Consider the following 23,462-nt stretch of genomic DNA (forward strand, 5'->3'; position numbering starts at 1 on the left):
CAAGTGCTTTGAGAAACTGGTTCTAAAACACACCAGTTTGCATACCGGACTAACAGATCTACAGAAGATGCAATAGTCATCACTCTCCATTCAGCACTGAGTCACCTGGAGAAACGGGGGACTTATGTCAAGATGCTCTTCATTGACTACAGCTCTGCCTTTAATACAATAATTCCAGACAAGTTAGTCAATCTGGGGCTCTCACCATTAACCTGCTACTGGATCAAAGACTTTCTGACCAACCGACCCCAGCAGGTGAAACTGGGTTGTCACTTCTCTTCCGTCCGTACCATCAGCACCGACTTCCCCCAAGGATGTGTGTTGAGTCCACTTCTCTATTCACTCTACACATCCGACTGCAGTCCTGCCCACCCAGAGAACATCATAGTGAAATTTGCTGATAACACAACGGTGGTGGGACTGATAACAGGGGGAGACGAGACGGCCTACAGAGATGAGGTCCTGAAACTTGGTGAGTGGAGTGCAGGCGGAACAGGACTGAATGTGTGAATGTGTGGAGCAAGTGGAATCTTTCAAATTCCTTGGAGTTCACATCTCTGCAGACCTCTCTTGGACAGTCAACACCTCTGCACTGGTTAAGAAGGCCCAGCAGTGGCTTCATTTCCTGAGGGTGCTCAGGAAGGAGCAACTACACACGCGCCTGCTGGTGACCTTCTACCACTCCACCATAGAGAGCCTACTGACCTATGCTATGTCAGTGTGGCACTCCAGCTGCACAGAGGCTGACAGAAAGAGACTGCAGAGGGTGACCAATACTGCAAGAAAAATCATTGGCTGCTCTCTGCCTTCCATAAACTCCATCTATAATTCTGGAAATGGAAACATTCTGAAGGAAACTACCCATCCTGGCTTCCACCTCCTTAACCTGTTGCCTTCTTGTAGGCACTACAGGTTCATACCGGCCAAAACAAACAGACTCAGGGACAGCTTCTTTCCCAAAGCCATTACATTGCTAAATGGGAATCTGCACTCACTGACATTTACAGTGTGTCATCTGTTCTGTCTGTCCTACTTGTCTATAGGGTACTTATATGTTTCTAAAGTTTTTATTAGATAGTTCTAACTTTTCTATTTAAATATTGCACTGTGGGCACTTTAAGGAGCAGCTTCCAATTTCATTGTACTATGTATACTGTGTATGCTATGTATAATGACAATAAAGGCTTTCTAATCTATTTCTATTCTATTCTAAAATGTCCTGTGCAAATCCATTAGAGCTTCATATAGGGCCCAGGCCACTGAACTGTCTGCATTATCAACAACCGTAAACAAACCCTTAATCTAGTCCTGAGTTCATGTGGGGAATCTAGTCGAGTTTTGAGTCCTACTCCTCAAGTCAGAATTAAGTCACTACACACAGCAAACTCTCTGACTTCATAATTAATACATTAATGGACAAAGACACTGTAGAAATAAGAACAAGACCTGGGCTGTTAATGACAATAAATGTTCTGAGTATAATACACACAGATGAATGTATTTACAGATTACAGTATTTCAACACTGAACACTACTCACACTGAACGTCCAGCTGCACAGATGAGTTCTGAGATCCATATTTGTTCTGAGCTCTACAGTAGTATAAACCACTGTGTGTATCATTAGTCTCAGTGATGTTGAATGTGGGTCCGGTCTCTATCTGCTCCCCATTCTCTCTGAACCAGGTGTAGTTCACTGCTGGGTTTCCATCACTGCTGCAGCTCAGAGAAACAGAACTGCCCCACATCACTGGACCAGAGGGAGACACTGATACAGATTTGTCCCCAGGAGCATCTGAAAGAAAAATAGAATAATTATATTCAGAGGTGGGAATAAGTAATTAACTTACAATTAACAATTGAGTCTCATCTGAAGTCTGTCAGTCCCAGATTCAGTACACACCAGTCTCAGGTTGAGTCCAGAGCTCTACCAACAAAATCCCACTAAACTGATCACATTTAGGACACCACACAACTTTCAGCTCATAATCACATTGTACAGTAATTATATTCGTTCATAAACCAGACTTACACAAAACACGTAATGTAAGAGAGTTCTTTCTTGTTTTTTTTATTTCTTTGTTTTTCAGCTGGTAGGTGGCAGTGCAGTTGATACTGAGTCCATGATGAAGACGAGTAACTGTGAAGTTCAGGTGAGAGGAGACGAAGCTGGAGTTTTGGTTCTGTTCCTGGGAGCTGTTATTCTGCAGGGGGCGCCATGTTAAAGTTGGGGGCTGAGAGGTACAGAGTGAAAAAGCTGAACAGAATAAACTCACAGAACTTCCCTCCAACACTTCTTTTCTCTGATTCTGCTCCTCCATCTGCTCTCCATACAGAGTCAGTGTGGGTTTGGGGGGTGAAGCTAAGACACAACAGAGATTTACAATAAATAAACAATTATATTTTATTAGGGAGTTTTACTGATAATTAACCAGGAATTAACTAGGACTAAAGCTCCTTCACACACTTCTACCCAAGTAATTAAACAGAAAATACTTCTGGGGAAGAAAGAAAGATTTGAAATCTTGATCAAACTGAAGAAGCAAATGGCCCTCACAAGATCCAGCAAAATACCCAGAGCTGTCCCCCACTAGACCCAGTACCATACCCAGGACATTACCACAATAGACTCAGTACAGTAGTCAGGAAATGATCACAGGAGCCCTGGTTCAACACCCAGAAAATTATCACAAAACCCAGTACAATACAAGCATTTTACCCTCAAGAGATTTAAGAGTCGCGTGTGAACAACATTTCCAAGCATTTCCAAGAACAGTAGCAGCGTAAAGGGCTTCAGAGTGTGACATTTCACAAGTGCCACAGATATAAATTATATTAACTGTCACCAGTCTAGTGTTTATAGTTTGAAAAAGAATACAGTCACACTGTCACTAACCTGTGATGTTTATTGAAAGGGGTGGCTCTCTAAAAGTGTATTTCACTCTTCCTTCGATTCTGAAGTAATACATCCCATTGTCTCTCTCACTGACGCTGTTGAAGATGGTGGTGCAGTTCTTCTTACTGGTATCTCCTATTAACTCCCCTTGAAGTTTATTGACTTTTTTGCTGGAATCAAAGACTACATTTTCTGTCTCGTAGCCACCTTTATACCATACAACATTAGGACTGTTCTTAAGTTCTTGTTCATATCTGCTGCTGACTGTAAAAGAGCAGGGTATGAGAACACAGTGTCCACTCACACCTTCTACACTCTGTGGAAGAGTGACACTGAAACCCTCCAAAGGCAATGAAGCCACTGAAAACACAAAGAAAGTGTCACATTAAACTTTACTGCACACACACACTACTACACTACACATGACACAAGGCTAAACTCACACTCAGAACATCATTTCTATAAATAAAACAGAGCTCCCTGAACACACACTATAGATGTTCTAATGAAATAAAATGACACATTTTGTATGAAATGTTGTAATAATTGGCAAAGACATAGTTTATCAGATTAGGAAAAAGACTCTAAATCCAGATCTGATCCTGTAATGAGAACAGAAGAACAGTTTTAGAGATAACTGCAGAAAAGACTGCACTTCTCTAAACCCCACCCCTGAATTCCCAGGAAACTGCAAATTCTTCTGTCCATGTTTTTTTAATATCCTTAGTACAGTCAATAACACATTTATAACAAGCTAGTTATACATTATTATAGCCTCGCAGAACTATTTCTGATCTGGAAGAAGTGTAGAACATGAAGTTAACTCCAAATACAGCTGTAAAGCTCCTGAAATGGAAACATGAGCCAGGTGCAGTGAGTGGGGTCCTGAGACTGAGATAAAGAACAATAACTGAGTTACGACAGCAGAGTGTAAACTCACAAATACATAATGGACATACCTCCAAACAAACAACAAACGAAAACCAGTTTCTGATCTAACTTCATCTTTCTGAAGAGGAAAAGTCACCTGAAGAAGAGAGATGTGTAAATTAGTTCAGTAAAGAAACATCGTCTCTGCAGTGGATTTCACTCTCGGAGGAGAACACTAACTGCTCAGATCTTTTACATCAGTTACAGACTCTGAACTGACTTTATTCTCAGTGATGGGGAGAGGGAGGGCTGTCCTACCGACCCAGAGACAGAGAGAGGACACTTATTAATTGTTATTACATTTAGACAAATAAATTAAACCTCAAATCAAATGTGTCCAACAGGAAAAGAGCTGAGGGACATTTCTATTGGATAGTCCTCATCTCTGGACTAAAGTTATCTGTGAACCTCATTAATCCTGCTGTGAACCATTCTACGAGAGAGAGAGAGAGAGAGAGAGAGAGAGAGAGAGAGAGAGTGGGAAGGAACAGAAAAGAACAAAGAATGAAAATGAAACACAAATAAAAAATCAGGATCTAATGTGAAGGAGAATAACACAGACCCCTCTCCTCACTGATAAACTGCTATAAAACACTCAAGAAAGTTAAACTCCCTCAGTGTTTTACTGAAGCTCTCGTCTTTGAGGAAATGTAACTATTCACTGCACTCCTCGTTATTTTACAGTTTCACAGATGATGTTCCTTTAGTGGAATGTGAAAAATCAAACATCAGAAATGTAAAGAGAAAAAGAACAGTGTGCTTCTTACCTCAGAGAAAATGGAAACCCACTCAGAGAATTACAAACATCAATCATTTCAAAAATAAAATGATATATTCCAGCATTTAAAGCAGCGTCAGTGATCAGCAGCTGATTCAGTCTGAGTTTTCAGAGCAGAGAAACACTACAGCGTCCAGTGCAGAGAGAACACAGGGGCAGAGCTGAGAGAAACCGCCCAAACAGAAATGACCATCAGCTGCAGAGGGAGGACGAGGAGTGTGTGTGGTTCTTACCTCACAGAGAGGAGGAGAAATCTCCTAAACACTGTTCAGATACTGTACAACTGCTGTAACCACACACACACACACACACACACAAGCTTCCTCTCACATTCACCAAGAACCCAATAATCTACAAACAGCTCATACTCATGATCCAAAACATTAAGACCATCCTACTCCCAGGAGCTAAGCCACACTTCACACACGAGTCATTACGACTGTCTTATATTCACCACCAAAAACAATGTCCACAAACTCAACACCATCGTTCAGCAATGAGCCGAAATATTAAGACCACTTTACACTAAAAAGTCAACATTTTAACACCACTCCACGCCCATAAGCCAAAATATCCCTACCCTCCTCCAGAAGATACATAGAGCATTTTCTACAGTGGTGAGCCCAGGGTAGACACCACAGGTTCTATTCATTACAATGAAGCATCACAATGATTATGAAGATGTAATTGTAAAGTAACAATACTGTGTTCCTTTAAGGAAGTGTGTCCTTGTTCAGTTTGTTGTAAGCACTGGTTTACTGCAGTTCAAAATACTACACAGATTACATCTCTTTAATTGAAAGCTCTCCGGGGTGTTTCTATTGGTTACTCAAACCTGCCACAAGAACCAGCTTCTTCAGCTCATATTAGTCCTAATATTTTGGAGCACAATTAAGTCATTTTACAGAAACTTTGACCCAGACCCAAATGTAGTGTGACCAGACGTCCTCTTTTACCCGGATATGTGCTATTTTTTAGACTTAAAAAATGTCCTGGCGGAATTTCACAAACATCAGGAACTTACATAGAATTTTCGAGAAGCGTTTCGTTCACGAACTAGTCCCGCCCTCCCCTACTCCGATTGGTTCGCTTGAGTGAGAAAGGGGCGTGGTGAAGCAGCCTAAAATCTTCTGATTGGACGGTCTGACTGGTCTGATTATCGTTATTGGTCGATAATCTTCTATGTAAATCTTTAATTGGTCAGTCTGCACGTCAGTAGTCCTTGTTTACGTCAGGCAAAGCTCATGTACCTACCCTCATCTCGAGCAGCTATGCCGAAACGTAAAAGTTCTTGGATGAATTAAAAAAGAAATTCCCATGTTTTCCCATGTGTAGCAAATAAAGGTGTAAAGGACCAAAAAGCACACATAGGTACAGCTAATCATACAACGGCAGCGAGGGGCGAGAGCTCATCACACACCCCACCCCGGAGGCGTGTCCTCTTTTTCACCATCTCAGATCTGGTCACCCGACCCAAATGTTCCTGTGTTTGTTCTGAAGAGCCCTAACGCACCGCTTTGTATAAATCAACCTGAAAACATCTGCTAACACAAAGACTGATACATAGCACACCTTCATTAAAAACAAGAAGAAATAATCATCACCTGGAGACCGGGGAGTAGCACTGTTTTATGAGAATGTTCCAGAAAAATGATTTACACAAAGTTATTTACACAAACATCTTAAACGCCCCTGTGTTGGAGTGGGGGGATGCTGCCCCCTTGTGGCCACTCACATCAAGTGCAATCTGTCAATTATTCATTCTTCACTGGCTGCGTTTCCACAAATGTATTATTCAATGCTGTTTTTAAATGAGAACTAAACAGGTCCAACTCTAATTTACTGCATACTGCACAGGAGGTGTGTATCAAATGTTGCTGCACTTTTTCAGGTGAAGTATTTCCCCATTTTCGCTTGATACAAGACATCAGCTGCTCAACAGTCTGTGGTGGCCATTGTCTTCCACTGTGTTTTACCCTCTTAGATGAGCTTAACTCTGCAGTGTGTTCACATGTAATTGATGCATGGCTTTCTCTTTGTGTATTAGAGGTTGTATTTCTTGTGGCAGACTGTGTTAAGGGACAATGATTTTCCAGTAACTGACTTCTGCCGTTACAACAAACCACATTAAAGACAAATAGAAACATAATTTTAGGGGAATATACAGTACAATGTCTCTCTCTTCCCAGTGGCTGAAACCAACCAATTTATAGATCAGCAGGTGTCCTTTTAACACTTTGTCCACTACAAATATTAACTGGAAAGTGTGTATGGAGTTGTATTTAAACCAAAAGCTACAGTGATCATGTGATTTCAAATCATACTTTTGAATGTAAATATAGTGAAAATACTAAAAGTAATGAGTGAGTGATTTGGGGGTTTTAGTGAATTCAGCACCACTTTCTGATGTGGAAATGTACATTTGTTCTACATTTGGTCATTTTCATTCATTCAGATCCATTCTAAAAGTTTAGTTTTTACTTTTGATGTCACAGTTTCTCCAAATGTCTGCTTCCAATAGCAAAGTTAAAATAAATCAGACTTCAACATTGGAATTAATTGTATTTGTGGCTCACACTCTTCAATGCACTTTTACATTTTATACATTATTTTAAAGAAGACACACACAGAAACAACACCAAAAAATGGTTTTATAAAACACACAATAAAATAAGTTCCAAGTAAAAAGAACCCAAAGTCTTTCTTCTTTCAGACAACTTTAAACAATAGAAATGAAATACATTGCTGCCTTGTGCCCAGTGATTCCAGGTAGGATCTGGACCCAAAGCCACAGTGAACTGAATAAACGCTTACAGACAACGAATGAATAAAGTAATGAAACACATGAGAAATATCCAACAAAAGAATAGAAGTTTTATAGATTAAATCATGAAAAGAACATTCTAGATAAAATGTTTATATCTCTCTGATACATACATTTAAAAGTATAAATGAAACACACTCAATCCACATCAAATCTGAACAATGAAGAAACAAATACAAAGTAAGAAACTTATTCAGAATTGTGTCAAATGAAAAACCAACAGGTAACACATCTATTTTAATAATAAATCATTTTTCAATCCTATAAAAAATAAAAAGTTAAGCAAATTATTTGATATATTTTAATCTCCACACACACACACACACACACACACACACACACACAGCAACATTTAATTCCTAAAAGATCCCTAACAGTCCCCATACAGTCCAAGGGGGAGCCGCAATGCCTGCTGGGAGTTCTGCTGCTAGTCCCAGTTCTTCACGGTACGTGGTCTTCATCCCAAAACTAACCACACAATATCATTGGTCACACTCTGTGCTTGTATTAGCTGGAGTCTATGATGTCATCTTACACCATTTACTGCACGTGGCTTGGAATTTAAACCAGGAATCGTACACATTTTGTGAAATGTTTAAACTCACTGAGAGCAACGTTAAATTTCAGGCACAGGCTGTAAATCCCTCATATCTCACTACATCCTGCAGTATACAGGTCTCACAATACTGGCTCCTGCACTGCTGACAGTCGGGTATCAGTCGTGTTCACGACTCCACACTGGACATAGTGTATAGCACTGTATTTGGGGAAATAAGCCAAGATTTTATAACTCACACTGTACCACGCAAGGAGTCGTCTCCCTACATTTTTCTCACACAGCATCAGCCATTTTTACATTTGTCTCCAGTGGCAACAAACATTGTACTTTTTTCCACGTGACATCATTCTTCTACTAAATAAGCACTGATTATAAAGCCCTACCATACACTACTATGGTTTTAGTGGAGTAAAGACAGTCTCCATCTTCTCCTTCTTCCTCCTGAGGAATCAAACAATATTAAATATTTACTCAGTTATAAATATAGATCATGTATTCAATACAAACACTGACAGATCTGTACTTTACAGATTTTCATATACTTTAATTGTACATTAGTGAGTAAAAGAATCTACTTAGTTACAGTTTATCCACCTCTATGTACTCCATAATATGTTTAAATGTGTGTGTGTGTGTGTCTGTGTGTGTGTGTGTGTGTTTACAAACCCCTTCAGTTAAAACCCATCCTTCAGTTTTTTCTAGTGAAGATTTGTGGTGTTTTCTAAAAAAAAAAAAAGGATATTTAATGATTAGATTTAAATATATCTCCCCCACACATGCAGAATTAATAGTTAATGAATGTTAAAGACAGAAGAATATAAACAGTTGATTGTAAAATAATTGTTTCAGATTTAATCATATACTTAAAATTGTCCACATTCTTCCTGATTTTATGTGAAAATAAGAGACAAGCATCTGCAGAGAAAACACATCTGCTCACATTTACACAGAGAACTGTTAACTGTCTGTAAATGATTGTTAAATAATTGTTAATTACTATTTATGTATTACAACATAATTAATAACTACTAATAAGGAGATTGTAAACCAATTATAAATCTTTATAAGTGAAGTCTCATGCTAAGGTGGTACCCGTGTGTTTATGAACTGTAGGAAGAACCCGGAGCAGCCAGAGGAACCCCACACAGACACAGTGAGAACACACAGAACTCCTCACATAGCCCTTTACCACCAAAATAAGTCAGTTCACAAATAACACTAAATGATTCAGTTCAAGATCCTCTGAACCTTGCTGCTCTCCCACATTTTCACCAGTTTAAATGGGATCTATGTGTACATCAGCAGCAGGGGGCGCTGTGGAGATGCTCAGTCCAGCGTCGCTGTGGCTGAATTCAGCTCCAGCTCCAGAGGCAGAGATATAATAAGAAAAGAGTCGTGTTTTATCCGCTGTTTACAGCAGGTTCTGATACACAGGTGTAAATGATACTGAGTTTTTGGGCCGTTCTGCCGAGCTATGAACAGTGAGAACAAAATTATCCATCGCTCCTTAAAGGGGATGTCTACAATTATGGGGAAGCACAATACTCTCTGGCTTGTTTATGTTCAGGATGTCTCCCTCTTTTAAAGTGGAACGGTAAATTTTAGAAGAAATATGATCAAACCCAGGGCCCTGCAGCTGCGTAACTAATTGTTGTGCCACTGTGCTGCCATCTGTTCATATTTAAAATATTATTTGCATAAAATTGAAATCACAAACTAAAATTAACATCAAAATTTCCCATTCAAGGCTCTTTTTGCAGAGAATGTGTTCACTTATTTTCACAGAAATGTCCATAATTTTGGCCAATATTGTCTAAATATCTGCAACCAACTAGATATAGGACTGAGGATGAGATACTCTTAAAAGTCTGGAAACATAATAAAAAGATTAAAAAATAAATTCAGTGAGCTTCAGGTTCAGACCAGCTGTGATACAGATGTGTTAAGCATAAAATACATGAGAATTTTAAAGGAGCACTTGGGCTATATGTGCATTAACAGGCTGAAGTGACTCCAATCAGATTTTTGTCCTTAATTAGATCTTAATCCATGTGTTTTTGTTCAGAACTGTGTGGATATAAATCAAGAGCAGTACTTTGGTGTAGAAGCTGGTTAATTAAGGACCCACATCAAGCACTACACTGGGCTTAGGGCCCTATTTGTGAGAGAGCCACATAAAAGTATCAATGTGCACTGAACAGACAGAATTTCTTAAAGTGTATAAATTATGTTAATAAAGCCTCACCTTCTGCATAAATATATTTCACCCAGGATTACTGCAGCCGCTCCAGCAACTGCACCAATCAGAACACAGGTAATCTGCAGATGACCTACACAGATCATAAATGGACAAACAGAGAATGATCCAGTTACTAGAGTTTAGCCGTGTGCTCGGTTGACTATTGTTTGGCTAAAACAGTATAGCTGGGATGTTGCTAGGTTTCCAGGTTTGTTGCTATCTCCTGTTGCTATGGTGTTAAAGTGGCTTGAAGGGTGTTACTAGCTGGTTGCTATGCTGTTCTACATTTGTTGCACTATTTTGGTGTTCTGCCATTTTGAACTAGTGTCTGAAAACAGTGGACATTTTTCTGTGCACTCAAGCGGTCCCACAATGCACAGCAAATGTAGTGTACAATCAATATACACTACTGGTGGACAGTGGATACCCATAATGCACTTTGGTCTTTCGTAAAAATAAGGCCCCCAGATTTTGCGTTCCAAAGCATGCCACAGGAAATAAGCAGAGGAGCTCTTCATTCACTCCAGTTCATTCCAGTTCTTACTACTCACCCTGCAGTAAGATAAGGACTCTTTGGCAACAGAATTAAAACAAACGAAAACATTTTAACAGTTTCTTGTTTAACAGTCATTTCACTTCCTTTTTATGGTTGTTGAAGTGAGAAAATTTTGAAAGAGTGCATCAGTTAAGTGTCAAGAAAAAAGAAAGTAGAATATCTTTTAAAAACAAGTGTAAATATCATGTATAGTGCCCTGTTAAAACAGCTCTGTGTGAAAGAGATAAATGGGGGTATTATGATATTATGTACTCCACTATTATACTAAATGAACAAACCTGTAAATTGGTATTCAACTCTATTCATATGATTTGTTTACATTTATATATAGCATCTTTCATACACTGCAATCATTCAAAGTGTTTGACCATTGAAAACATAAACATATGATTATAACTTATGTAAAGAAACATAATTAAAAAAGGCTTCAGACATAAAATAAAATAAAAACAAAAGCTTTAGAACAATCAGAGGTGTGGCACCTCAGTAAAGCTTTAACACAGAGATTTACAACAAATTTGTGAATGAGGAAGAGCACTGCTTTCACCCAAAGAGTAGCAGCAGTGACTGAATAATATTGTACTTTGAAGCAAAACCAACCTCTAAGATCTTAATCAATACTTGGAATATTCATGCAACTAACGTTTAAAACCTCCAAACAGTCGATAAATCCTAGGAGAAGTTTTAGATAATATAAGAATCAAGAATTGGAATCAAACAAACATTAAGACAAAAAATTAAAGGAAAAGACTTAAAATAAAATAAAATAGAGTTCAATGTGTACTGAGAGTAGAGTACAACCTTTAGAGCTCAATCATAGACACATGAAAAGGGGATGTTTTTAACCTAGATTTAAAAGTCTCTACATTTGGGGCACATCTAAGACCTTCTGGCAGTTTGATGCAGTTATTTGCAGCACAATGGTTATGCTACTTCACCTACTTCAAGCAGAAATAAACCCGATGGAATGCAGACATCCAGTACTAACTACAGATTTGTGAAAACACCAAGCTACAGCAGAGATCACATTTGTTTATATCTGTCTCCCCATGGCAGCTCTTAAAATTACACCATGATGTTTTGAAGAGGTTCAAACAACCCTTGGATTTTGGAGATGACGAAAGAACCCAGCGATGGATGGTGCAACAAGGAATTCTCTACTGATCTGTCTGAAATGGGGCACAGAGCTGTGTTCAGTCACAAAGAACAATAACAAAAGCAAATACTCAGTGATTAAGTAATGCTCAACGTTACCTCCACATTTGTTGTGGATTTAAAACACTGCAGCTCATGTTAGAGATGGTGTTTTTCAATATTTCCACTCTACTGAAGATAAAAACATGACTGAGTATCTCTAGATGTTGTTGTGACTCTAAACCATTAATTCTGATTATGCAAACCGGATTCCAAAAAAGTTGGGACACTAAACAAATTGTGAATAAAAACTGAATGCAATGATGTGGAGGTGCCAGCATCTAACATTTTATTCAGAATAGAACACAAATCACAGATCAAAGTTTAAACTGAGAGAGCGCATCATTTTAAGGGAAAAATATTCATTCATTCATTCATTCATTCATTATCTGTAGCCGTTTATCCAATTCAGGGTCGCGGTGGGTCCAGAGCCTACCTGGAATCATTGGGCGCAAGGCAGGAATACACCCTGGAGGGGGCAGGGAAAAATATGTTGTTTCAAAATTTCATGGCGTCAACAAATCCCCAAAAAGTTGGGACAAGGCCATTTTTTACCACTGTGTGGCATCCCCCCTTCTTCTTACAACACTCAACAGACGTCAAATGTTCTCTATAGGTGAAAGATCTGGACTGCAGGCTGACCATTTCAGTCCCCGGATCCTTCTTCTACGTAGCCATGATGTTGTGATTGCTGCAGAATGTGGTCTGGCATTATCTTGTTGAAAAATGCAGGATCTTCCCTGAAAGAGATGACGTCTAGATGGGAGCATATGTTATTCTAGAACCTGAACATAGTTCTCTGCATTAATTGTGCCTTTCCAGACATGCAAGCTGCCCATGCCACAAGCACTCATGCAACCCCATACCATCAGTGATGCAGGCTTTTGAACGGAGCGTTGATAACAACTTGGGTTATCCTTATCCTCTCTGGTCCGGATGACATGGCGTCCCAGTGTTCAATAAAGAACTTCAAATCGTGACTCATCTGACCACAGAACAGTCTTCCTTTTTGCCACACTCCATTTTAAAAGACCACTGGCCCAGTGCAAACGTCTGAGCTTGTGGAGCTTGCTTAGAAATGGCTTCCTCTTTGCACTGTAGAGTTTCAACTGGCAACGGCGGAAGGCACGGTGGATTGTGTTCACTGACAATGCTTTCTGGAAGTATTCCTGAGCCCATTCTGTCATTTCCTTGACAGTGGCATTCCTGTTTGAGGTGCAGTGACGTTTAAGGGCCCGGAGATCACGAGCATCCAGTAGAGTTTTATGGCCTTGACCCTTACGCACAGCAATTGTTCCAGATTCTCTGAATCTTTTGATGATGTAATGCACGGTTGATGATGATAACTTAAAAGTCTTTGCTATTTTACGCTGGGTAACACCATTCTGTTATTGCTGCACTATCTTTCTGCGCAACAATTGTGGAATTGGTGATCCTCTTACCATCTTGGCTTCAGAGAGACACTGACACTCTGAGAAGCTCTTTTTATACCCAATCATGTTGTCAATTGACCTAATTAGTGTTAATTGGTCTTCCAGCTTTTCGTTATATGCTCAGTTTCCTTTTTCCAACCACTTATTGCTACTTGTCCCAACTTTTTTGGGATGTGTTGACACTGTGAAATTTTGAATCAACGTATTTTTCCTTTGAAATGTTACATGTACTCAGATGAAACTTTTGATCTGTCATCTATGTTCTGTTATGAATAAAATATTGACATTTGCCATCTCCACATCATTGCATTCAGTTTTTATTCACAATTTGTTTAGTGTCCCAACTTTTTTGGAATCCGGTTTGTATTTTTAAGATGGAAGAAAGCTGTTTTGGTGATGGCTTTGATGGCCTGAGCCTGCTAACAAATAATGAAATAAAATCCTGCAAACAAGCACTGAACATAATCAGCAATAGGTTTAATACAGAATCTCTGACACATCCAGGCCACTGGGTGTCAGTAAAAGAGCTGTTTCAGTACAAAGATTAATCACTGGAGAAAATGACTGAATGCTGCTTTAAGTAAAGCAGTGTTTTCTGACCTGAATTACTGCAGCGTCCCACGAAGTTAAAGAGCAGAGTGGAGGAGCCGAGCTGATTGGTGCTGACACACTGCAGATGGGGTGAGGACATTGACAGATGTGATCGATGCATGGAGAGGATGCTCCTCAATCCAGACACACCTACAGACTCCTCCTTAATGGACAGACTGCCTGACTGAGAGACAGGTTGTTCATTTAGACGCCACTCCAGTTTAGGAACAGGACGCCCTCGAACCTCACACAAGCAAACCATCATCACTGCGTCATTATCACTGCTGTTACAGTGAGACGGGGAGGTCAAGAACTGGGGAGAAACTGAGAGAGAGAGAGAGAGAGGTGAGTTTTCAGGTAAAAAGTAAACACTAGTCACATTCATTCAACATTAGAACTGTGAAATGGTGACAAATGATGATTGATTCCAATTTGTTCTGGAGTTTTAAAATCCACTAAAGTAATATTTCCCAGTAAAGTTTAAAGGAGTGACTGTTGTAAGAATGTAAACACAATCTCTCTTATTCTCATGATAAATATCTATGGTGTTTACTGAAAGTGTTAATGAAATGAGTTTTTACATTGCCCTGTCAATGACTGATAAGAAATTTGCATTTTGGTACAAACATATGTCCCATAACCTTTTCACTTAAACAAAGAAAAACAAAAAATACACAGGCAAAAAAAAAAAAAGTTGAGTTCTAAATAGTTCTGTTTTACAGAGCTCTCACTAAAGTTAGTTCAGAGAAGAACTAGCTTTCAGGGGATTCCTAATTTTACTCGTATTTCCGGTAAAATACTTTTCAGGTTGTGCCCAATGTCGGAAGCTTCATGACCAACAAAGTCTATTATTAAAAACACTGCATGTGACTGAACTACAGCACATTCAGCCACAAAGAGCAAAGTCTCAGTTTTCCCACAGTTTCCTAATGATCTAAAGTTCCTCTGAAACTGTCTTGATTTGCTTCATTAACCTTTTAGAATTAAAAATAAAAAGGTGACAGACATCTGGGAAACTAGAGGCTCACTGAGGTCACATGACTGTGTGCTAACATTCCATCTTTACATTTAATAAAAGTATTTTTGAGGTAGAATAAGACAACTTACATTTACATACTGTTTAAAAGAAAGCAGCCACTAAAGCATTTCTTCTGTTTCTTATGATGTTAGATCTCTCCATTTAGCTCTCACTGAAAAACTGTTCATCATGAAAAACTGTTGTAAGTTGTCAGTTATTCTCCTCTGTCTAATTTAACCACAGGGTTATTTGTAGAGAGATAGTTGAGCACTGCAGAGTTGTACTCTAACTGACCCCTTAATAATAACAAGGAGCCGTATGATCCACATTGATTCTGAGCTCTAGGGTCGTATAAACCACTGTGTGCATCAACTGTGCTGGTCCCATAGTCTAACCCTCTGTTTCTGTCCTTATCCTGGTCCTAATCCTTATCCTCTGTCCTTGTCCCAATCTCTGTCCCTAATCATCTTGTTGAATACATATGTCACTCAGCACTCACACATTAGTTTTTCTCCTGCATTTGTTTTGCTACACAGTGGTGGGACAGAATTTCTGTAAATACGTAATTCTATATCACCTCTGATTTCCTAATTAATGAAACTTACTAATGAAGTTGTACTCACACTGCACCTCCAGCTGCACAGATGAGTTCTGAGATCCATGTTTGTTCTGAGCTCTACAGTAGTATAAACCACTGTGTGTATCATTAGTCTCAGTGATGCTGAATGTGGGTCCGGTCTCTATCTGCTCCCCATTCTCTCTGAACCAGGTGTAGTTCACTGCTGGGTTCCCATCACTGCTGCAGCTCAGAGAAACAGAACTGCCCCACATCACTGAACCAGAGGGAGACACTGATATTGATGTTTTCCAAGGGGCATCTGAAAGAAAAATAGAATAATTATATGAAGCAAAGGTGGGAATAAGTAATTAACTTACAATTAACAATTGAGTCTCATCTGAAGTCTGTCAGTCCCTGATTCAGTACACACCAGTCTCAGGTTGAGTCCAGAGCTCTACCAACAAAATCCCACTAAACTGATCACATTTAGGACACCACACAACTTTCAGCTCATAATCACATTGTACAGTAATTATATTCGTTCATAAACCAGACTTACACAAAACACGTAATGTAAGAGAGTTCTTTCTTGTTTTTTTTATTTCTTTGTTTTTCAGCTGGTAGGTGGCAGTGCAGTTGATACTGAGTCCATGATGAAGACGAGTAACTGTGAAGTTCAGGTGAGAGGAGACGAAGCTGGAGTTTTGGTTCTGTTCCTGGGAGCTGTTATTCTGCAGGGGGCGCCATGTTAAAGTTGGGGGCTGAGAGGTACAGAGTGAAAAAGCTGAACAGAATAAACTCACAGAACTTCCCTCCAACACTTCTTTTCTCTGATTCTGCTCCTCCATCTGCTCTCCATACAGAGTCAGTGTGGGTTTGGGGGGTGAAGCTAAGACACAAAAGAGATTTACAATAAATAAACAATTATATTTTATTATGGAATTTTACTGATAATTAACCAGGAATGGATTAAAGCTCCTTCACACACTTCTACCCAAGTAATTAAACAGAAAATACTTCTGGGGAAGAAAGAAAGATTTGAAATCTTGATGAAGCTGAACAAGCAAATTGCCCTCACAAGACCCAGCAAAATACCCAGAGCTGTCCCCCACTAGACCCAGTACCATACCCAGGACATTACCACAATAGACTCAGTGCAGTAGTCAGGAAATGATCACAGGAGCCCTGGTTCAACACCCAGAAAATTATCACAAAACCCAGTACAATACCCAGCATTTTACCCTCAAGAGATTTAAGAGTCGCGTGTGATCAACATTTCCAAGCATTTCCAAGAACAGTAGCAGCGTAAAGGGCTTCAGAGTGTGACATTTCACAAGTGCCACAGATATAAATTATATTAACTGTCACTAGTCTAGTGTTTATAGTTTGAAAAAGAATACAGTCACACTGTCACTAACCTGTGACGTTTATTGAAAGGGGTGACTCTGCAAAAGTGAATTTCACTCCTCCATCGATTTTGAAGTAATACGTCCCAGTGTCTCTCTCACTGACGCTGTTGAAGATGGTGGTGCAGTTCTTCTTACTGATATCTCCTATTAACACCCCTTGAAGTTTATTGACTGTTCCACTGGAATCAAAGACTACTTTATTTGTCCCATCAACTTCTTTAAACCATACAACATTAGGACTTTTCTTAACTCTATATTCATATTCGCTGCTGACTGTAAAAGAGCAGGGTATGAGAACACAGTGTCCACTCACACCTTCTACACTCTGTGGAAGAGTGACACTGAAACCCTCCAAGGACAAAGCCACTGAAAACACAAAGAAAGTGTCACATTAAACTTTACTGCACACACACACTACTACACTACACATGACACAAGGCTAAACTCACACTCAGAACATCATTTCTATAAATAAAACAGAGCTCCCTGAACACACACTATAGATGTTCTAATGAAATAAAATGACACATTTTGTATGAAATGTTGTAATAATTGGGAAAGACATAGTTTATCAGATTAGGAAAAAGACTCTAAATCCAGATCTGATCCTGTAATGAGAACAGAAGAACAGTTTTAGAGATAACTGCAGAAAAGACTGCACTTCTCTAAACTCCACCCCTGAACTCCCAGGAAACTACAAATTCCTCTGTCCATGCGTTATTAATACCCTTAGTACAGTCAATAACACATTTATAACAAGCTAGTTATACATTATTATAACCTCGCAGAACTATTTCTGATCTGGAAGAAGTGTAGAACATGAAGTAACTCCAAATACAGCTGTAAAGCTCCTGAAATGGAAACATGAGCCAGGTGCAGTGAGTGGGGTCCTGAGACTGAGATAAAGAACAATAACTGAGTTACGACAGCAGAGTGTAAACTCACAAATACATAATGGACATACCTCCAAACAAACAACAAACGAAAACAAGTTTCTGGTCTAACTTCATCTTTCTGAAGAGGAAATGTCACCTGAAGAAGAGAGATGTGTAAATTAGTTCAGTAAAGAAACATCGTCTCTGCAGTGGATTTCACTCTCGGAGGAGAACACTAACTGCTCAGATCTTTTACATCAGTTACAGACTCTGAACTGACTTTATTCTCAGTGATGGGGAGAGGGAGGGCTGTCCTACCGACCCAGAGACAGAGAGAGGACACTTATTAACTGTCATTACATTTAGACAAATAAACGAAACCTCAAATCAAATGTGTCCAACAGGAAAAGAGCTGAGGGACATTTCTATAGGATAGTCCTCATCTCTGGACTAAAGTTATCTGTGAACCTCATTAATCCTGCTGTGAACCATTCTAAGAGAGAGAGAGAGAGAGAGAGAGAGAGAGAGAGAGAGAGAGAGAGAGAGAGAGAGAGGAGAGAGAAAGAGAGAGAGAGAGAGGGAGAGAAAGAGAGAGAGAGAGAGAGAGAGAGAGGGAGAGAGAAAGAGAGAGAGAGAGAGAGAGTGCGAGAGATAGAGAGAGAGAGAGAAAGAGAGAAAGGGAAAAAAGAAAGACAGAACAGACTCAGTGCGAAGGAACAGAAAAGAACAAAGAATGAAAATGAAACACAAGTAAAAAATCAGGATCTAATGTGAAGGAGAATAACACAGACCCCTCTCCTCACTGATAAACTGCTATAAAACACTCAAGAAAGTTAAACCCCCTCAGTGTTTTACTGAAGCTCTCGTCTTTGAGGAAATGTAACTATTCACTGCACTCCTCGTTATTTTACAGTTTCACAGATGATGTTCCTTTAGTGGAATGTGAAAAATCAAACATCAGAAATGTAAAGAGAAAAAGAACAGTGTGCTTCTTACCTCAGAGAAAATGGAAACCCACTCAGAGAATTACAAACATGAATCATTTCAAAAATAAAATGATATATTCCAGCATTTAAAGCAGCGTCAGTGATCAGCAGCTGATTCAGTCTGAGTTTTCAGAGCAGAGAAACACTACAGCGTCCAGTGCAGAGAGAACACAGGAGCAGAGCTGAGAGAAACCGCCCAAACAGAAATGACCATCAGCTGCAGAGGGAGGACGAGGAGTGTGTGTGGTTCTTACCTCACAGAGAGGAGGAGAAATCTCCTAAACACTGTTCAGATACTGTACAACTGCTGTAACCACACACACACACACACACACACAAGCTTCCTCTCACATTCACCAAGAACCCAATAATCTACAAACAGCTCATACTCATGATCCAAAACATTAAGACCATCCTACTCCCAGGAGCTAAGCCACACTTCACACACGAGTCATTACGACTGTCTTATATTCACCACCAAAAACAATGTCCACAAACTCAACACCATCGTTCAGCAATGAGCCGAAATATTAAGACCACCTTACACTGAAAAGTCAACATTTTAACACCACTCCACGCCCATAAGCCAAAATATTCCTACCCTCCTCCAGAAGATACATAGAGCATTTTCTACAGTGGTGAGCCCAGGGTAGACACCACAGGTTCTATTCATTACAATGAAGCATCACAATGATTATGAAGATGTAATTGTAAAGTAATGATACTGTGTTCCTTTAAGGAAGTGTGTCCTTGTTCAGTTTGTTGTCAGCACTGGTTTACTGCAGTTCAAAATACTACACAGATTACATCTCTTTAATTGAAAGCTCTCCGGGGTGTTTCTATTGGTTACTCAAACCTGCAACAAGCACCAGCTTCTTCAGCTCATATTAGTCCTGATATTTTGGAGCACAATTAAGTCATTTTACAGAAACTTTGACCCAGACCCAGATGTAGGGAGACCAGACGTCCTGTTTTACCCGGATATGTCCTTCATTTTAGACTTAAAAAATGTCCAGACGGAATTTCACAAACATCCGGCATTTTGTTTTTCTAGAGCTTCCATAGAACTTTTGAGAAGCGTTTCGTTCACGAACTAGTCCCGCCCTCCACTACTCCGTTTGGTTCGCTTGAGTGAGAAGGGGGCGTGGTGAAGTAGCCAAAAATCTTCTGATTGGACGGCCTGAATGCTACCGTTATTGGTCGATAAACTTCTCTGTAAACATTTAATTGATCTGTCTGCACGTCAGTCGTCCTTGTTTACGTCAGACAAAAGTCATGTACCTACCCTCATCTCGAGCAGCTATGCCGAAACGTAAATGTATATTATTTTAATTCTCGAATGATTTAGAAAAGAAATTCCCATGTGTAGCAAATAAAGGTGTAAAGGACCAAAAAGCACACAAAGGTACAGCTAAGCATACAACGGCAGCGAGGGGCGAGAGCTCATCACTCACCCCACCCCGGAGGCGTGTCCTCTTTTTCACCATCTCAGATCTGGTCACCCGACCCAAATGTTCCTGTGTTTGTTCTGAAGAGCCCTAACGAACAGCTTTGTATAAATCAACCTGAAAACATCTGCTAACACTGAAGATAAAAATGTTTCTTTGGACCGTTCTCAAAGTATTTAAAATTTACCAACCCATGAGAAAATAACAAAAAGGTCCAAAATACACTCTCCCTCTTCGGGGGAGGCGTGTCCGTTACGAGAGAGTCGCAGACACCAGTCGAGTGAAGTTCAAAGCAAATCAAAGTATTTATTTACCAAAATACTGGATCCAGGAGAATTCACACATTGAGAACAGTCTAATACCCCTCCCAAGTGAAAATTCTGACCTCCCATCATCTGACTCAAAAAGTTATACCCATGATGACGTATAGCCTGGTGGTGAGGCGTTTCTGGCTGATTAGCGTATATTAATATGCATAATTTCACGTGTTAGTACTCAGCTCTTCACGTGCAATATTCAGGTGCCTGTTGTGACCCTGAAGACATTCATTATCTGGTCAGGCTTACAATGGGCCTCTCTTCTCAGCACTTTTTTTCCCTAGAGACTAAAATTTAGGGAGTTAGAAATACACTTCAAGGCCACAAGAAGAAGCTACAGATCAGCGCCTCCGTGCCCAACACTATGATGTCAGTGTGTTACAATCCTGGAGTGCACATCTGTTCAAGGTTAGACGTTAAGAATTAAAACTGTGTGTTAATATCAAGTTATCATGCCATATAGTGAAGTTAGCTTATAATATGTCTTTAGGAGTAATTATCATATGAGTTAGTAGTGCAGAATCAAGCAAAAATGTTTAACTACATGTGTAAGTAATTAATAATGTAAATACTGGTTAGTCATTCATATACATGCATATAGGGTACAGGATTTCACACAATGAGTATGTAGTTATAAATGCTAATTTAACTAATCATCATTTAAGGATATTTGTCAACAAACACAAAGTAATAAAATTGTTTTCTACAACAATTCCCCCTTTTGACCTGTCCAACTGACAGGTCAATACATTTAGATAAATGGTAAACAATTAATGTTAGATTGGTCTGCCTAGGTCACCCCCGGTTTGGCGAGAGACTTAGGTAGAGCGTGATGGCAGATTGTGGTGGTAGCGGGCAATTACACCGCTCCTGTTGGGAGTGGACACCTCTGTCCTACCACTCACTCTCTGGACTAAGAGATTACAATGAGCCCTATATGTGTATATGTTAAAGTGTATTCTTCATCCGTTGGTAGGGATCTGCGCTGGGGGCAAGGATAGACTTTCCTTGTCGTGCCCCTGCCTCAGGGGATTATTCTGCCCCTATGTTGGTTGAGGCTGCTTGATCAGCCTCTTCTGAGGTGTTGTTTTCCTTCAGTGAATGTTTGATGTTAGGTGTCGGTGCGGCTCTGCACTGTGTGAGGTGGTACCACTATAAGCCTTTACCCTTCAGCCGGACTGCACAACTGGTTCTCTCTGTCACCTAGTAGGGTCCTGTCCAGCGAGGTTCATACCACTTCCGCTTGATAACCTTCAGGAGGACCCAGGGTGAGACTGTCACTTCTGGATCCTTCTCCTCCGTTTCTTCTCCTTCTCTCCTTTCCTGCACCTGTATAGAGAAATCTTTACAAACAGCTTTTAGTTCTTCATATAGCTGTCGGTACTCTGCTTGAGGTAGTTTCTGGGGGGACGCAAGCGCGCTGGAGGGGCCTTGAAAAGGTATGCCCCTCCCTAATTCAAAAGGAGTGAACCCTGTATTTCTGTTCACTTAACTACGGACACTAATTAAAACAATTGGAAGGGCATCAAGCCAATTCATGCCCGTGGCCAGTTTGATCTTTGCTAATTTGGATTTCAAATTTTGATTCATCCTCTCCACCTGACCTTGTGAGGCAGGATGATACACACAACCATAGCTATGGCGCAGCCCCAATTACTGCTCCACCCACTGCAGTGTTTTGCTCGTGAAATGACTCCCGTTATCTGAAAAAATGTTTTTCTAGGAAACCCATGGTTCGGAATCCAACAATTAATCAGAAACTTACAGACTGATTTTGCATCTTCCCTCAGAGTGGGGAGTGCCTCCACCCACCCCGAGAATCTATCTACAACGACCAGGAGATATCTATATCTCCTAATGGGGTCAATCATATCTGTGTAATCCATTTGAATCTCATGTCCATGATAATCTGGCAATGGAAACCTTCCTGGAGCTAGTTTAAATGCTTTTGCTACATTCTGAGTGTTACAAATCTGACATTTAGTGATGTAATCAACCACTAATGCTGACATGTATTGGTGCCACCATTGTTTTAGATTTTCCAGTGTTTTGTTGTTTTCCTATATGTGCCACTTCTAATGCTGAAATTACTGCTAGCAGTTCTGCGTTCCCCCTTTTTCTGAAACAGTACACCATTAATCACAGTGTCTGTTTCAGAAACATCCATGTAAAAACGTAGTGAATAATCAGGTCTGGCTAAGTCAACTGCAACTGATAAGGTTTGTTTAACATCTATAAACGCCTGTTCAGACTCCACCGTCCAATTCAGTTTACCAGACAAATTTCTCATCCCTAGAGATTTAACCATGTCCCTAAAAGGTTGTGTTCGTTCGACAAAGTCAAGAATCTATTGTCTGCTGTAACCAGTCAGTCCTAAAAATGCTAACATGTCTTACACAGTCTCAGGTTTTTTGTTTATATTGGGGAATCCAAATTGGTTGTGTAATATTCATACAAAAAGATACGGGTGTCTGATTAGTGTATCCTACATCATCTGGTCCTGTGGACCACAATGTCCACCCCACGGCTCCATGCTGTATTGGCCAGCAGGAAGATGTGATAGTTCCGGTTTTGGTGCCGCCTGTGGGTGTAGTGCCTGGTGTGGATAGCTGGTGTCAGTAAAGAGTGGTGACTTCCATTGTCCTGCCCAGTGGCCCATGGCTCCACATCTTAGGCACGCCCCGGTCTGGTGGTGGACCCTGCCCCTCCACCTACCATTACCCCGCCCCCTGCCCCATGAGTAGGGCTGATATGGGAAATATGAAATTAGTCCATAATTATACGGTGGGTTTTGTGGTGGCCCTGTTTGGGTTGGCATATATGTTTGTGTTCATGTATGTTTGTGGTGGTT

The 23,462-nt window shown here is 40.0% G+C and overlaps 2 protein-coding genes across 8 annotated transcripts in view; both read right to left on the reverse strand.

The window, feature by feature from the left end:
• The window catches only part of LOC136694620 (sialic acid-binding Ig-like lectin 10), a 75,232-nt gene that overhangs the window by 15,179 nt on the left and 36,591 nt on the right, over positions 1-23,462 (reverse strand). The window lies entirely within an intron of this gene.
• Positions 1,532-20,137, reverse strand: LOC136694044 (B-cell receptor CD22-like). Its single transcript, XM_066667390.1, has 11 exons — positions 20,132-20,137; positions 17,767-17,881; positions 17,301-17,351; positions 16,995-17,201; positions 16,380-16,465; positions 16,220-16,337; positions 15,623-15,895; positions 14,009-14,323; positions 2,896-3,255; positions 2,032-2,361; positions 1,532-1,794 (listed from the first exon to the last, which is right to left on the reverse strand). The coding sequence occupies exons 1-11, from the start codon at positions 20,135-20,137 to the stop codon at positions 1,532-1,534; spliced, it is 2,124 nt and encodes a 707-aa protein (XP_066523487.1).

The sequence above is a fragment of the Hoplias malabaricus genome, chromosome 4, assembly GCF_029633855.1.
Source record: "Hoplias malabaricus isolate fHopMal1 chromosome 4, fHopMal1.hap1, whole genome shotgun sequence".
In the NCBI taxonomy this organism is placed as follows: Eukaryota; Metazoa; Chordata; class Actinopteri; order Characiformes; family Erythrinidae; genus Hoplias; species Hoplias malabaricus.